The sequence below is a fragment of the Neophocaena asiaeorientalis genome, unplaced genomic scaffold (assembly GCF_003031525.2).
Source record: "Neophocaena asiaeorientalis asiaeorientalis breed wild unplaced genomic scaffold, Neophocaena_asiaeorientalis_V1.1 scaffold114, whole genome shotgun sequence".
In the NCBI taxonomy this organism is placed as follows: Eukaryota; Metazoa; Chordata; class Mammalia; order Artiodactyla; family Phocoenidae; genus Neophocaena; species Neophocaena asiaeorientalis.
Window position 1 is genome coordinate 7,707,459 of NW_020173116.1, and position 16,894 is coordinate 7,724,352.

The following is a 16,894-nucleotide window of genomic DNA, read 5'->3' on the forward strand; positions in this document are numbered from 1 at the left end:
AAAAAAAAAAAAAAAAAAAAAAAAGATGCCTGCAACCCAGAATCCTGGGTTTGCCCCCAGGTTTGCCTACACATTTTTATAACTGAATGTTTGTTTGAAATCTTTTATTCCTTTTTCACCTGTCGTTTCCAGCCCCGCTTCCCCCATATACCATCCACTACAGTGTCCCCCTTTCCCACTACTGGGCAGGCACAGAGAGTCCCCTGCTTCTCCCCCCACCCCCGACTGTCTCCTCTCTCTTCTCTCTCACACACATTCTTTCCTTGGGAAGAATCTCCCATTTAGCAATTTCGAGGTTCTTTGCAGGGCTATAGACTGTTCTTTGTTAAAGATATTTCTGGAGAAGGCATATTTTAGTGGATAAAGAGCTGTCAACCCATTAGAGATATTTTGGGATGTATCAGGGTACAGTAGTTTTGCTCCGGTCACAACGGAACCCTTAAATCCCAGTGCCTTAACACAACAAAAGTTTACCTCTTGCCCACACCAAGTGCTGCATCGACTGTGCAGATCAGGCAACGATGCTGAATGACTCCTCCAAACAGTACTTTAGGGACCAGCTGCTCTTTGCTTGTGGCTGCAAAGTCACCAGGTACCACCCTGCAGATGGTGCGAGCGCATGTGGAGAGTGGGGAGGAGAACGGAGGCTCTCATGGGAGATTTTGGGAACCAGTACAGGCTGTGGTGAGCATGGATCCCATACTCGGTTGGCCAGAATGAGTCACACGGCCGCACCCGGCTGCAAGATGGCTGGGAACTATGTATCCAGGAAGAAAATGAAATGAACACATAACATTATCTGTCACATGGGGTGATGTCACTCTTATAAAAAGTGAGAAATTTTGAAATCTCCAGAGTAGGAAAGAATCAGTGCTGTATCACGTCTGCCAATGTAGACTTGATGTAGACTTATCTACATCTAGATAAGTTCTACCCCTCTTTGCTCACTTGAACCTAGACTTTGAAATATTTCCTACCACCAATGCCGGCCCCTTGGTGTCTTTGCAGATGTCAAGAGGACAACTCATGAGGTGGAAGGCAATCACCCCATATGGAACGAGGTAAAACACATCAGGCAAGCCCAGATGAGGCAATGACAAGCCCAACAGTGAGGCTGGGTCCAGACCGTGCCCAGAAGCCTAGGGAGGGGACAGGGAGCCTCATCACCCTTTCCCAAGGCTGGAACATCGTGCCCTGCGAGTAGCCTCTAAGCTGAGAAGTCTGTGCAGGTCTCAGGGCCATAGCAGCCACATCTGCCCACAGCTCTTGGCCCATCTCACCCACTCTGGGGATGGACCCATCTTGTCCAACCCAGCCGTCCTGATGTTCCCAGAAACCTGAAATAGAGACAGGGCTCCTTGTGTAGGATCCCCTCTCATCTCCCATCCATCCATGTCCACCCATCCAGTCCCCAAACCCCTTAGCTACTAACAAGCCCACAATACTGCTTAACTCCCACAGTTAAGCTGTGGGAGCCCAGGTAGGTTCCTGGTCCCTTGGTGAAGGTAGCAAATGCCATCCTCTTAGGAAATTAGTCTTGAGGGATATTCCTCAGTTTGAGAGAAACACAGTGCCAGCCCGTTCCCTGCATCTTTTCGAATTTCCTAGGAGGATGGAAAAGGGAGGGGAGAGGGAGGATGCTGACCCGTTTGTGCCTCCCACAGACCCTCATCTGGCACCTCTGGAACCGCCCCCTGCAAAAGGACTCTTTCCTGCAAATCACCCTTCGGGACATGGGCTCAGTAGAGAAGGAAAGGTAAGGCAGAGAGAGAGACAGGAGGAGCCTGATTCTCTGACTAAACCTTCGGCAGATGCTGCATCTGTAACTCACTCAGATGCAAGGACCAGAAGTCACTCCAGACAGCTGATGCAGAAAAGCAAAGGTGGGGTGTGTGTATACGAAGACTAGGTATATAGATGGACAGATCAACTAGAACTAGGAAACTGGGGACCCAGGGACAGTTCTGTCTCTTCTGAAGGCACAGAATCTCAAATCTCTTTCTCTCTGCCCAACCCTGGCTTCTCATCACAGCCCCATTCTAGTGCCTCGCTGAGACTGGGGCTATGGCATCCCAGGTCAAAATTCCCAGGAGAGAGAATCTGACTGGCCCAGCTTTGGTCAGGTGCCCACCTCCTGGTCCAATCACCTGTTACTTGGCACAGGTCCCATTCCGGAGGCGTGTGGGTGCAGAGCTTCTGGGAAAAGGCTGGGCAGGGCAGAGCCAGTAACTGGGGTGCCCACTGTCCAGGAAGCCCCAAAGCCAATTCTCAGAGAGTTGAGAGCCCTCTGGTGGATGCTCCCAGTCAACAGCATCCTTCCTGAAGCCTCGGTGGGCAGCACAGCTTCGAGGAGAGAAAGGCATCTCGGGATAAAGTCATGCCTGGGACGGAGAAGGACACCATTTCCTCTGGCTCAGGAGCTCACACCTGCTCTTTGTCTCCCCAGGTTCATTGGCCTAGCCACAATACTGCTCAAGCCCTTGGTGAATAAACCAAGTAAGATCCTTTTCATGAAGGACCTGACCCTGCTCAACCATTCCATGATGCCCACAGATGTGAGTCGGGCCCTAGGAAGGGTGCGTGGAGGAGTGGGGGCAGCTGGTGAAGCTGAGCTATCCACTCCAGCAGAGTCTCAGTGTGCCCCCAACCCAGAGAGCACTTTCTGCCCTGCGGGGGACCCATCACACTTCCCATCATCTCCCCAACTTCCCCGTGCTGCCCTCCATCCACCTACCCACATCTCCACCCTTCGTCCACCCATTGAGATTGAGTGTTCAGTTGATTGTCCACTGGTGTCAGCAACTATGCAAGGCCTGGGATACAAAATTGAATGAAACCCACATCTGTTGTCACTCTCGGTGACAAGTGCTCCAGCACATGTATATTGGGGTCAGTGAGCTATTTCACTGAGGTCAGGAGAGAATGAACAATTCCACTTGGGAGGAAATGGAAGGCTTTACAGGGGGAGGTGATTAAGATGTGTGGAAACACAGGAAGACCAACCAGATGAGAACAAGCAAAGGTGATTTATTCAGAGCTTGCTATATAACAAGGGAGCCAGCCACCATCGCTTTGTTTTGACAGAGACTCAAAGGCAGGCAGAGGAGTGGGAAAGCTTTATGTTTAGAGCACTTAGGGAGTGTTTAGGGGTCGATTCTGACGATGGTCTGGAGGATGGACGGTCAGTGAGAGTGCTTGCAGGCAGGAGGTCAGTTAGGTGTTTGCTGGAGTTCCCACATGAGGTCATAAAACATTGGGCTCGGAGGTTAGCATCAGTGGTTCTAGACTGGTCTCAAGTCAACCCTCTCTCTCCTCCCCACCCTGCTGCATCCTTTTCTGTCACCACCACTAATGTGTGCCTCCTCTATTCTTCAAACCCCATCCATGGTAACCCATTGCTCTCTCCCCACCAGTCTATAACCTCCCTCCATCCCAGACCGCACAGGCCCCCATGGTGTGGTCCTGTGCCATGGCCAGCATCACTCCACCCGGGAAGACTGGGTGTGGCCCCTGCCAGGCTGGACCAGGTTCCAGTGCTATGACTTGGCCGAGGGTTGCAGGATCTTACAGCTCCCCTGCCTTTGCTTTGCAGTGCACTCTCACCCTACAGGTGGCCCTTATGACCTACAAGGATATCGAGAAGATAGGTATGTACTTCCACGGGACTAAGCCCTGCATTTCACCAAGCATAGCTGGATGGGCTCTTGGGGGATCTTGGAGACTCAACCAATGAGCCCTACAGAAGGATCGTGACAAGGTTAGGGTCTGTAGGCCAGATCTCTGGACACCTGCCTGAGGTCACCTGTCCTCCCAATGTGTCCACTTGTCGTCTGTAGACAGAAGACCCAGCCTCCAATGGGCTGCAGAGAGAGGCAAGGATGGCCATTTCCAAGGGCCTCCATATGTAGAGTGTGAGGCCCAGGGTTGCCCATGGTGGGTGGAGACCATAGGAATGTCTGGGGAGGATATGTGCCCTTGTCAGGGCCTCTTGGCCATGATTTTAGTCAGGAGCTGGTCACTGGGGATAGAACACTGAAATGAGGGAAATGCCTCCAAGTGTCCTGAGCCCCAGCCTCTGAGAGCCCACCATGGACTATGTTTCCCCAGGCGATGAAGACCACCTGGCCATAATGGCACAAGAGGTGGCCAAGCAGAAACAGATGTTTCCCAGCTCCGCTGTACACAAGGCTCTGTCCCCAAAGCCTCAGCACTTCCAGGTGAGGCCGTCCAGGGTGAAAGCCCACATGATTTGGCCGACACCCTCACTGTGTTCCCAGGCCATCCCTGCCTCTCCACAAGGTCATGGAGGAAGGTCAGGGCTTCAGATTGGTCTCCAGGTCCTCAGATCTTCACCACATCCCCTGCCCCTCTAGGGGCCATTCTGGGAAACTTCTGGGTGTGGCTGAGGCTGGAGCCAGCTCCAGGGAGGCGGCAGGAAGCACTGGGGGCAGTGCACACCGGGCCCTGGCCATGCTGGGGAGGCAGAGCTGAGGCCTGGACCCTGCCCTTCAGGAGGTGGCAATACAAGGCTAGCCTTGGGCGAGGAGAAATGAGCTGCACAGCAGAGGCTGAGGAGAGTTCGAGCGGATCCCTGGGAAGCCCCCCATACCATGGCTTATCAACTTACTTCTGATCTCTAGCCTGTAATCTAACGTTTCTGCCATGGTTGGAGCTGCTCCCCAGCCAGCCACGTACTCAGGAGATTGGGAGTCATCCTTGGCTGCCCCTCCTCCCCCCACCCCCCGCCCCGCATCCAGTCAGTGGCCAAGTCCTAGCTCTTCATATCACCTGGCCGCACCCATTTCTCCATTGCCTCTTCCATCCCCTGGTCCCAGACAACAGCATCCCTTCTCTGGACCACCTTGAATAGGCTCCTCCCAAACTCCCAGCCCCCAGCTCTCTCCTGTCCATTTTTCAGTCCAAGTGGTCTTTCCAAGATGTCATTCTTGGGACTTCCCTGGCGGTCCAGTGGTTAAGACTCCATGCTCCCGAAGCAGGGGGCATGGATTCGATCCCTGGTCGGTGAACTAATATCCCGCATGACGCGGCCAAAAAAAAATAAAGTCCTTCTTATCATGCCATGCGTGTGCCTAAAAATGTTCTTAAAAATGAGGACTCCCAGTGTTCTCAGGACATAACCCAAACTCCTTACGATGGCTTCCCAGGCCCTTGATAACCCAAGCCTGGCCCCCAGGCCACTCTGTCCCCTGCCCCTGCCCCGCCCCGCCCTGCTGTAACATCCTGCACAACTTACAGTCCCCACTCTCAAGACTTTCTCCCCAGCCACCAGGCCTTTGCACGTGCTGTCGCCTCCTTTGGAGAACATTCCCTCTCCCCATTGGCCCTGTCCCTCTTCACGAGGCTAGCTGGCCACAGGATAGAAGGTCAGCGTGCCCAAATCACTACCCTTCCTATGTACTAGTGCGTAGGGCAAAGTTCTGACATGAGGGCTGTTTGCCTGGTTTGACCACTCTTGTCTCTGATGGTCAGGTAGCTGCATGTGTATTAATCCTTGAAGGGCCCCTGGACTTGATGGAGACACAGGAGGCCTCACTGAGAATGGCCGGATCCACGGGCTGGGCTGGGAGAGCTGCGTGCTGTTACTACCGCTAGTCACTACAGGCTCCCACGACGGTGCCCTGCCAGCCGCCGCCATCTCCAGTTCCTTCCCCTGGGGCCTTAGCCAGCCTGGATCTTACGGGCTCTTCTCCCTCCCACCTTCTAATTCTAGGGCTCAGACTTCATCGTCCCTTTACTGAGTCTCAGGAAAGTATATAAAAGCAGCAGCAGAAGAAATCACAAATCAGAGATCAAATCACAGATCATAGATTCAACTGCATAGAACTTTAAAATGTTCGATTCCCTAAAAAGATCGCAGACAAACATAAAGAGACAGCAAACTGAGAAATGTTAGACTTTATTCTGTAACAAGTCCCTACTACTCAAGGAGCACCCAAGATGAAAAGGGCAAAGTGGAGGTGACAGTTCCCAGAAAAGGAAAGAGAAGGAACCATGGCCTTCCCAGGGTCCATGGGGTCGCTTTCTCTCCGCAGTAGATGTTTCTTATCAGAACATATTGTTCTTCTAGAGAAGAGTCTCCACTGGGGAAGGGGAGCCCAACGTCAAGTTCCCCTGTTCGCTCCTCTGCAGGTCCGAGTGAAGGTGTTTGAAGCCCGGCAGCTCATGGGCAAGGACATCAAGCCGGTGGTGAAGGTGGTCATCGGAGGCTACCAGCACCACACGCGGATCAAGATGGGAAATAACCCTTTCTTCAATGAGGTGGGCAGCACATGCCCTTCAGAGCCGAATGGGGGCACTTGGGCCAGGAGGGCCAGCCAAGGGCTGGGCATTTCCTGCCGGCAGCCAGCAAGCTTGCTCCCTGACACGGGTGCTTTCATTTGTTTGTTTCACAAACTCTTACTGGGCATGGAGGGCCAAACACTGGGCTTGGCACAGGGAATAGAGAGCGAGTAATTCCAAGCCCTGCATGGGGGGAGCCAGTGGTCTGTGGGGAGCCTCCCGCATATGTGAACACATAAAGGTTGACAACCGGGCAAGACTGCGGTGCACAGGGATTGCAGCCGCGAAATGCAGGCCCTCTGTAGCCCTGGCCACTGCAGAAGTGCCACCTCATAGCATCGTGTCTGACACAGTAGGAACTCCAAGAACATGTGCCGAATTAATTGATGACTAGACACCAAAGAAAAGATAAAAGCACGGCGGAGCAGGGGCTGGAGAGGACTCCGAAAAGGCAGGATGGGGAAAGATAATTCAGGAAAAAGGAATAGTGTTCTCAGAGGCCTGGAAAGGAGAAGCAGCAGGGCTGGTTGGCAGAACTGTAGACACGGGTGTAGTGGAGGGGAGTGGCTGGAGGTGAGCCTTCAAAACGCCCTGGGGCCCCGTCATGGATGGGACTTGGGAGCCATGGAGGGATTCAAGCAGGAGAGTGACAGGGCCCGGTCTGCATCTGGGGGAGGAGGTTCTGGCTGCAGCAGGGAGTGGGGTGCAGTGGACAGAGAGGGCGATCTTTTTTTTTTGGCCGCGTTGCTCAGCTTGTGGGATCTTAGTTCCCTGACCAGGGATTGAACCCAGGCCCTCGGCAGTGAAAGCGCAGACTCCTAACCACTGGACCGCCAGGGAATTCCCAGGGCGATCTAGAAAGAAGCGGGGGCTTGAATCTCCATCCCAGGGCAGTTAGCTGGGCCTTGGTCTGCTTCTGACAAGTCCTCCAGGGATCCCTTACCCCGCCCTTTGCTGGATAGAAAACCCCTCCAGGACCTGGCAGGCCTCTGCTTCTGTGGGAGGAGCGGTAGGTGGTAGTGAGCTGAAAGCCATTGAAATGGGTGAACAGCGGGGCAGAAACCTGCTAGTCTGAGGCTTCAGGCTTGCTGAGTCCCTGGGGGAAGTGGTGGAAGGAATGTCTCCTAACCACACTCTCTCTGCTTCAGATCTTCTTTCAGAATTTTTATGAGGTTCCTGCAAAATTCTTCGACGACACCATCTTAATCCAGGTGAGGAGCTGGACAGGGTGGGTCCACTTTCTTGTCCCACCTCAATTCTGGAAAGTGCGTCAGCCCCGCATCCTTACCTGTAGAGCTAGAGTCACATCAGATGGTCTTTCTGACCCCAAGGCAGCACCTCTGCCACCTTCTTTATCCCGGTAACCAGACACCCCATTCATTCATTCATCCAACAAATGTTATGGAAGGCCAACTGATAGGCCCTGAGCTCAGCTCCCAGGTGAACAAAGCAGCCTTTCCCATGTGCCAGGATTCTCATGCCACCCCTCAAATGTCCCCTCAACATGGGACATCCCTTTCTCCACTCAGAGGAAGCCCGGTAACAATGGTGAGCATGTATTTATCAAGTGCTTCCTATGTGCCCAGCACAGGGCTAAGGAGAGCAAGGCTTCTCCCTTGAAGAGCTTACATGTTCTTGAGAAATAGCCAGGACAGCATGCAGGGGAGAAGGTTGAGTGCAACAATTTGCTTTGTGGAGATCGAGTGAATTGTCCTCTCTGATCAATTTCCTCATCTGTAAAATGGAGCTGCCATATGTGAACTTCATAGGGCCCCTCTGAGAATTAAATGAGAAAAACTACACGGAAGTGTCAGCCATTAGGAAGCATTGAGTAAATCCTGGAGAATCCAGATGTACCCTTATGATTCCTCCCATGGGGCTGGGGGAAATTGGGCTTCTGAATAACTGAGATCTTTCTGGAAACTCCCCTGCAGGTGATGAATTCCTCAGTGATGAGATTCAATGCAGAGATCGGGAGATTCCAAGTGAGCACTGGATGGAGGAGGCGCGGTTTGGTGAAACAGTTACAGTGACCCGCCCTGGGCTCTATGTCTAAGTCTAGGGGAAAGGATTTTGATGCTACAAGATCCAGATTTGGATCCACCTACCAACTGGGTGATTTAGTCAAGTTATTCGGAGCCTCTACTTCCTCATCTGTAAAATGGGGCTAATAATATACTCAACCCACAGGGTCATTGTGAGGATTAAAGTATGTAACATTTATGAAAGCGCTGGGTTCCACGTTGAATCCCCCCACACTTATAACACTGTGGAAGCAGAGGACTCAAAAGGTCAACCTAATTGCTGGAGAAACCTAGAGAAAGATTGCTGCCTATGAAGACAAGAGTAAAAAGATTTGCTTTGGGAAAGACCCAGGTTGAGAAGTGAGGAAAGTTCACACGGTCATGAAGGGCTAAACTAAGATTCTCCAAATCCAGGAAGATCAGGAAAAGTTAGGGTTGCCAGATTAAATACAGGATGCCCCGGAAATTTTGAATCTTAAACAACAGGTACTTTTAAATATAAGTATATCGCCAGTATTTCATGACTCCTCATGAAATATTGCTTGGGACCTACATATACTAAAAAAGTTGGCGTTGTCCAAACGCGGGTTGGAAAAGAATTTCCAGACATAAGGCAGAATGTAAAGAAGATAGAATTTATTAGAGGGAAGGGTCGCTGTCAGAACAGAGGGCCAACTTCCTAGTAGTCTGGGAGAGTCAAGCCCAAACGTGTGCTATTGATCAGTTTTTATAGCCAGGAAACAAAGGAATGGTCCGAGGTGAAATTTTCCTTTACCGATTGGTCGCGGCACATATACCTTCCTTCTATAGGATGGGAGTGGGACAGGACAGATGCCTTTCCTTATTTGGGACAGGTCCCATCGCCCAGGCGGGCGTCGCCCAGGTGGGCTCAGAAATTTCGTAAACATCGTAACATGGTAGGGAGGGTGATTAAGAGTCTGGTAGGGGGTGTACCGCTGAAACTTTTTCAGGCAGGGACGTCCTTTGTCCTTGAAGCACCATTGTCCTTGGAGCGCCACATCGTTTATCTGTAACTCTAATTTAAGTTGCCATCTGTATTTTCATTCGCTACATCTGGCAACTCATGGAAAAGGGCCCAGCCCTTGGGAAAGGCAAATTTAGGGCAAACCAAAGTAAGGTTTCTTTCTCACTACAGTACTTGTAATAAGCACAAGAAGGGTCATGACCTGCCCCTCCCCCACCTAACCCTCAAGGAAGCAGCACAGGTTTAGAAATTAAGAGATTCTAGAGAGGCTAGGTAGCAGGAGGTCAAAATGTGCTGTCTTTTTTTTTTAACATCTTTATTGGAGTATAATTGCTTTACAATGGTGTGTTAGTTTCTGCTTTATAACAAAGCGAATCAGTTATACATATATACATATGTCCCCATATCTCTTCCCTCTTGCGTCTCCCTCCCTCCCACCCTCCCTATCCCACCCCTCTGGGTGGTCACAAAGCACCGAGCTGATCTCCCTGTGCTATGCGGCCGCTTCCCACTAGCTATCTAACTTACGTTTGGTAGTGTATACATGTCCACGCCACTCTCTCACTTTGTCACAGCTTACCCTTCCCCCTCCCCATATCCTCAAGTCCGTTCTCTAGTAGGTCTGTGTCTTTATTCCCATCTTACCCCTAGGTTCTTCATAACCTTTTTTTTTCTTTAGATTCCATATATATGTGTTAGCATATGATATTTGTTTTTCTCTTTCTGACTTACTTCACTCTGTGTGATAGACTCTAGGTCCATCCACCTCACTACGAATAACTCAATTTCGTTTCTTTTTATGGCTGAGTAATATTCCATTGTATATAGGTGCCACATCTTCTTTATCCATTCATTTTGACAAAGGCCACTGTGCGACTTCCAGACAATGACTGACTGTTGAATACGTTTTAGAGGTCAGGGAAAAACCTGAGCTTTTAAAAATATATATATTCCTTTTTTGGAAAATTTCAAACATACACAAAAGTAGAGAGAATGGTATCATGAATTCCCCCATCCCCATCACTCACCTTCCCCAATTCGTTGTCAATCATGTCATCATGTTTTATCTACACCTGGCCCCCTCCCTCTCCCCTACAGATTTTTTTTCTTTTTCCCCCTACAGATTTTGAATCAAATCTCAGACATCATTTTATTTTTAAATATTTCATTACCTATTTCGAAAACATACAGATTTTATTAAGCATAACCAAAGACAATGACTACATCTAAACACCTTTTTATAATTCCTGGAGAGCACTAATATCTAGTCAGTGCTCACGTTTCCCTAATTGTCTTGTGAATTCCATTTACAGTTTGTTCAAATCAGGATCCAAACCAGGTGCACACTGCAGTTGGTTAAAATGTTATTCTTAGGTGTATTTCATTCAGTTGGTCCTGCCCCCTAGTTTACCTTGCCATTTATTTGTTGAAGCAACTGGATAGTTTTTCCTGCAGTTTTCCCTCAGTCTGGATTTTGCTGGTTGTACCTCCAGGGGATCACTTCTCACGTCTCTCTGCCCAGGTATTTCCTATCTAGAGGCTAGATCAGACTTGGGTCAATTATTTGGCAAGATGATGTCACCAGGAGACACAGAACGACTGTTGGTCTCTTTTTATGTTGTTAACAGCTATTGATGATCACTGCCTAGATCTATGGCTTCGTTAGAGGTGACTGAGTTTCGTTTTGGTTTGTTTTCTTCTAGCTTTATTGAGGTACAATTGACATACAATGAATTATACTATTTTATTTTATCAGGATCTTAGTCCCCCGACCAGGGATTGAACCCGGGCCAAGGCAGTGAAAATGCTGAGTCCTAACCACTGGACTGCCCGGGAATTCCCTACACATATTTTAAATGTATAATTTCATGTTTTAAAATATGTATACAACCATGAAACTGTGATCACAATCAAGGTAATGAACATATCTATCATACCTATCACCCTCCAAAGTTTCCTTGTGCCTCTTTGTAATTCTTCCCTCTTCCCCCAATCCTTCCTGCTCCCATCCCCAGACAACCACTGGTCTGCTTTCTGTAACTACACATTGCTTTGCATTTTCTAGAACTGTATATAAATGGAATCATACAGCATGTACTTTATTGTTGTTTGGCTTCTTTCAATCAGCACAATTATTTTGAGATTCACCCATGTTGTCGCATGGATCAATAGTTCATTCCTTCTTATTGCTGAATAGTATTCCATTTATGGATATACCACAGGTTGTTGATCCATTCATCTGCTGATGGACGTTTAGATTGTTTCCAGCTTGGCGCTATTAAAACAAAGCTGCTGGGCTTCCCTGGTGGCGCAGTGGTTGAGAGTCCGCCTGCCGATGCAGGGTACATGGGTTCGTGCCCCGGTCTGGGAAGACCCCACGTGCCACGGAGCGGCTGGGCCCGTGAGCCATGGCCACTGAGCCTGCGCATCTGGAGCCTGTGCTCCGCAACGGGAGAGGCCACAGCAGTGAGAGGCCCACGTACCGCAAAAACAGAAACAAAGCTGCTGTAACACTGATGTATAAGTCTTAGTATGGACCTATGCTCTGATGTCTCTTGACTAAATATGTAGAAGTGAAATGACTATCTCATATGGTAGGTGTGTGTTTAACTTTTAAAGAAAATTCCTAGCAGTTTTTTCCCAAAAATTCCAGATAGGTTCTACCATTTTATATTCCCACCAGCAGTATATATTAGAGTTCCAGTTGCTCCACATTCTTATGCAAACTTGATACTGTCCATCTTTTAAATTTTGGCTCTTCTAAGTATGTGTGGTGGTATCTTGTTGTGATTATAATTTACACTTCCCTGATGATGTTGAGCATCTTTTCAAGTATTTGCTATCTAACTTCTTTGATGAAGTGTCTGTTCAAATCTTTTGCTTGTTTTCATTGGGTTGTTTGTTTTCTTACTATGGAGTTTTGAGATTTTCTTATATATTCTGGATACAAGTCCTTTATCAGATAAATGATTTGGAAATATGTTCTCCCAGTATATCACGTCTCCTTTCATTTTCTTTTCTTTCTTAAGGGTTCTTTTTTTAAAAAAAATAATAAGTTTATTTATTTATTTATTTTTGGCTCTGTTGGGTCTTTGTTGCTGCACGTGGGCTTTGCAGCGAGCAGGGGTTACTTTTCGTTGTGGTGTGCGGGCTTCTCATTGTGGTGGCTTCTCTTGTTGCAGAGCACGGGCTCTAGGCACACAGGTTTCAGTAGTTGTGGCACGTAGACTTAGTAGTTGCGGCACACGGGCTCTAGAGCGCAGGCTCAGTAGTTGTGGTGTACAGGCTTAGTTGCTCCGCGGCATGTGGGATCTTCCCGGACCAGGGCTCGAACCCATGTCCCCTGCATTGGCAGGAGGATTCTTAACCACTGCGCCACCGGGGAAGCCCTCTTTCCATTTTCGTAACAGTGTCTTTCAAAGAGCAGAAGTTTTACATTTCGATGAAGTCCAATTTATCAAAAATTTCTTTTATGGACTGTGTTTTTGTTGTTGGATCTAAGAAATCTTTGCCTACCTAACCCAAGGGGCTGACTGAGCTTTAAAGCAGGCCTACATGCAAAACTTGGGGCTTGCTCTATGGACCCTTCCAAGGGTGGCCTGAATGTTCTGCAGTACCTTGCCCCACACCACCTTCAATCCTGTGCATCCCTCAGGCCTCAGGGAGTCAAAAACTGTCTCCCAGGGGAAAGGGAAAACCCATAGTCTCTTTACCAAATCCTCCCTTGACCATCCTCTTCCCCAGGACGGGAGACACCTTTCCACGCCCCCCAGGGGTAGGGAAGAATAACGCTGTGTTGGCCAGCAGTGCTGGTGGTGGTCAAGAATCCTTTCAATCCAGGCCACCTCACTTACTAGTTGTAAAACTCTGGGCTCTTCTCTCAAACTCAGTATCCTCCCCTGTAGAGTGGAGGTGATAATGGCCTCCACTATGATAATGGCCCAACTTCCAGGTCGTTGTAAAGATTAAAGGAATTAGGGTGGAACGAGTACTCATACTGTCATCAAGTTGGTTGGCTGGAGGCCCTAACTAATCCTTACTCTATTCTTATCTTTTCAGACAGATATTGGGTTCATCTACAACTCTCCAGGTAGGTAGCAGTTGTTGGAAATATGTGTGTCTTCTGAGAAAAAACCAGGTCAGGTGTTGAAATCATCTCAAAATCCCTGTATGTTCAACACATGGGGGGAGAGTATTAGAAGGTGTGAATTATTTTCTGTACTTAACATTTTACTGTACTTCATGGTATTTTATCTTGCTTTATAATAATATCTTTCTCTACAAAAATCAAAGCATCTCTTTGGGTCAAATGCTCATTTTTTCTTGCAGCCTTGGGTTGAATTTCTATCTTTCTATGCCAGTGTTTGAATTTTGTTGCTGTTGTTGTTTATTTAATTTCTTTTAATTGAAGTATGGTTGATTTACAATGTGTGGCCAGTGTTTGAATTTTGAGTAGACCTGACCATAACATACATACCAGGCTGAGGTTGGGACTTAGCGTTGGGGAAAATATTTGCCTCTCTCAGACCAGGACAGTAACAACTATAAGTTCCCTGGATGGGAAAGGAGGGTCCCTATTTCCTAAAGGCAATAGCAGGCAGCTTTGGCTTAAAGGTAGGAGTGACTCCCGTTTCCCCCTGCCCCTGGCTGGGAACCAAAATATATGAGACACGTTTCCACACCCGTCTCCTACAGAAGCAAAGGCTGGTTTCAGGGAAGAAGAATAGAGGCTGGAGGCTGGTCTCCCATGGGCCCTCTGCCTCTCCAGGTCACACACTCCTGAGGAAATGGCTTGGCCTCTGCCAGCCAAATGAACCCAGCAGTGGTGTAAGAGGCTACCTGAAAGTCACCATCTCTGCCCTCGGTGTGGGAGACCAGGCACCGGTGAGGCTGTCCCCCCAACACCCCAGGAACATTTCCTACCCTGGCTGCTTCCGTGGGGCCCCCCCGTGGGCTCCCCAAGAGGCCATTGTTCCTTCACATGCTTTCATTTGTCCACTGTGTCCCTTCAGGGTTGTCCATCCCCACCCCAACCAAGCGGAAGGTTGGGGAAGCCAAGTCTGGTGGCCGTGACCTCCCTAAGACTCTGACCCTATTAGCTCTCTGGTCTCTCCAGGTAGATCAAAAGCTGACCTATAGGGCTGATGACACTGACATTCAGATCTTCAAGTCATCGGTGGTGCCCATCAATATGGCCTACTTACAATTCTTCATCTACTGCGCCGAGGATCTCCACCTCAGTCAGTCAGGGCGGGGGAGGGGCTGACCCTGAGGTTCCCTACCTGGTGGCACTCTGGTTTCTCCTGGGGCTCCCCAGTTCCGTCTTGACACTACGATTTGGGGTGGGGGAGAGAGGGAGACTGAAATCTGCCAAGAATGGTTTTATGAAGGTCCCTTTAAAATGGGCCATGTGCCCCTGCCCTGTCTTTGATGCCCAGATGCAGACTCAAGGTTCCCTATGCCAGGCCCCACCCCCGCTGCTGTTGTGTGCCAGGACACACAACAGCACATGGAGACAGAGTGGAAATGGGAGGTGTCTGCCCAGGGGGCACCAAACCAAATTATGGGGGAGGGTTTTAAGTTGTTCTGTCACTTCTCCATTTCCTTCTGAAAAAAAAAAATGCTGCTATCTCAGAAATCTTTTAACTTCTTTGCTCTTAGAGAAACACCACTTAGTGAGTCCTATGTTGGAGGTGGAACTAATTGGGGAAAAGGTAAGCGTAAAAATGGTCTGAGACTTAGAGAAATTGGCACCTAAAAAAAAATGGTGTGGAGGAAAAGTGGCCAGGACCCCAGGTGTTGTATCCCAGTTCTTCCATTTATGGGTGATATGACCCTACTGGACCCGGGCCTCTGTGAAGGTGGAGGCCATGGCTTAGTCAGCCTGTATCCCAGAGCTGTGCCCAGTGCCCTGCATAGAGAAGATGCCCACCAAAAACCAAACATCCAAATGCACGGATGAGTGGACAAGTGGATGAAGCAACATGCCCGCAAATGCACAACTGAAACTGTCACCGTCCGCTTTGGACCTCAGTTTCTTCATCTAGAAGTTGAAGGTTCTGGGCAAGAGAGTTGCTGACATTCCATGAACCTCTATGAACATATGGTAGCATTTTCCAAAGGGTGTTGATGGATGTTATGTGCAAAAAAAAGATCGCATGTTCAAATCTGGGGAATGCTGGGTTGGATATGTTTCAGAATTCATCAACCATCATTTCCACCATATTCTACCTATTAGAAGAAGTCATTAAATCCAGCCCATACGTGAGGGGAGGGAGGTTAGTGTCCGTCTTTTGAAGGGGAGAGTACCAAAGGGAGGTGTGGACATATTTTGAAGCCACCACACTGAGTATTTATTTCCCAATGAGTGGTTTAGGAAACCTGGAAGTAGGTGAGATACTGTTGGGTGGTAGAGGCACACATTTTTTCAAAAATTTTAGTATTTCTGTGTTTTTCTTAGAGTGTATGAAAAAGTTCAAGCAGTTCAACTAACCCTTGGTTTCACTGACATGATTGCTTAGAATAAGGCTAGGTTTAAAAATGAAGTCAAGTGATGTTTTAGAAAGGGTGATACCATCAGCATTGTTATTGCTGACTTTTTATTGGGATCTTAGAGTTTATCTAACAAAATCTATGTGCTTGCACTGATATAATAAAGTTAGTAACCCTGTATCTATTTAAAAGTTAATTGAAAGCTGATTTAAGGGAAAATATGAAGGAGTCTGGATCTAGGTAGCTACTCAAAGGACCAGAGTTGTAGTGGATGAGAAGTTGTCAAAGTGTCTTTGGACCAGGGATTCCCATGACCAGCCTTGTGCTGCAGACAGGTTCACCTGTGGGCTGGACCGGAAGGGCTGGGAGGTGAGGCCAGTGGAGGGAGGAGGGGACAGGCTGGCACTGACACTGCTTTGGGATGTTCCCAGCTCAAGACACACGTGCGGATGCAAACCGAGAGCCCGATATGGAACCAGATCCTGACCTTCCAGATTCAGGTATTGCTGTGCCATCACGCCCGCCCTCTTCCTCCTGCACCACAAACAGAAGGGCGTTTGGGTGTTTGTGGGGGTGTGTGGATGGAAGGTAGGGGCCACAAAGCACGGCGGGAGGGGGCGGGGACTCTGCCTGATAGGGAGCATGAGGAAGCCCAAGACATATTACAGAGAACCTTACTTGAAATGAATGGGGGGAATTTCCTGGCAGTCCAGTGGTTAGGACTCTACGCTCCCACTGCTGAGGGCCTGGATTCGATTCCTGGTCGGGGAACTAAGATCCCACAACCACGTGCTGTGAGGCCAAAAAAAAAAAAAAAAAAGGGAAACCAATAAATGGCCCAGATGATTTCAGCTAATGATCAAGGAGGCTAGGTTAAAAAAAAAAAAAAGAAATGCGTCTTCCCTGGTGGCGCAGTGGTTGAGAGCCCCCCTGCCGATGCAGGGGAAACGGGTTCGTGCCCCGGTCCGAGAAGATCCTACGTGCCGCGGAGCGGCTGGACCCGTGAGCCATGGCCGCTGAGCCTGTGCGTCCGGAGCCTGTGCTCCACAGCGGGAGAGGCCACAACAGTGAGAGTCCCGCGTACCGCCAAAAA

At 49.0% G+C, this 16,894-nt stretch overlaps 1 protein-coding gene across 1 annotated transcript in view; it reads left to right on the plus strand.

The window, feature by feature from the left end:
* FER1L5 (fer-1 like family member 5) overlaps positions 1 to 16,894 on the plus strand; it is a 52,596-nt gene that overhangs the window by 1,608 nt on the left and 34,094 nt on the right. The window contains exons 2-14 of the mRNA XM_024744028.1: positions 1,009 to 1,061; positions 1,665 to 1,756; positions 2,447 to 2,555; positions 3,593 to 3,647; positions 4,108 to 4,217; positions 6,151 to 6,279; positions 7,449 to 7,511; positions 8,235 to 8,285; positions 13,369 to 13,399; positions 14,078 to 14,193; positions 14,426 to 14,549; positions 14,971 to 15,023; positions 16,233 to 16,301. Coding sequence (XP_024599796.1) covers positions 1,009 to 1,061; positions 1,665 to 1,756; positions 2,447 to 2,555; positions 3,593 to 3,647; positions 4,108 to 4,217; positions 6,151 to 6,279; positions 7,449 to 7,511; positions 8,235 to 8,285; positions 13,369 to 13,399; positions 14,078 to 14,193; positions 14,426 to 14,549; positions 14,971 to 15,023; positions 16,233 to 16,301 — 1,055 coding nt within the window. The remainder of the gene's footprint in view (positions 1 to 1,008; positions 1,062 to 1,664; positions 1,757 to 2,446; positions 2,556 to 3,592; positions 3,648 to 4,107; positions 4,218 to 6,150; positions 6,280 to 7,448; positions 7,512 to 8,234; positions 8,286 to 13,368; positions 13,400 to 14,077; positions 14,194 to 14,425; positions 14,550 to 14,970; positions 15,024 to 16,232; positions 16,302 to 16,894) is intronic.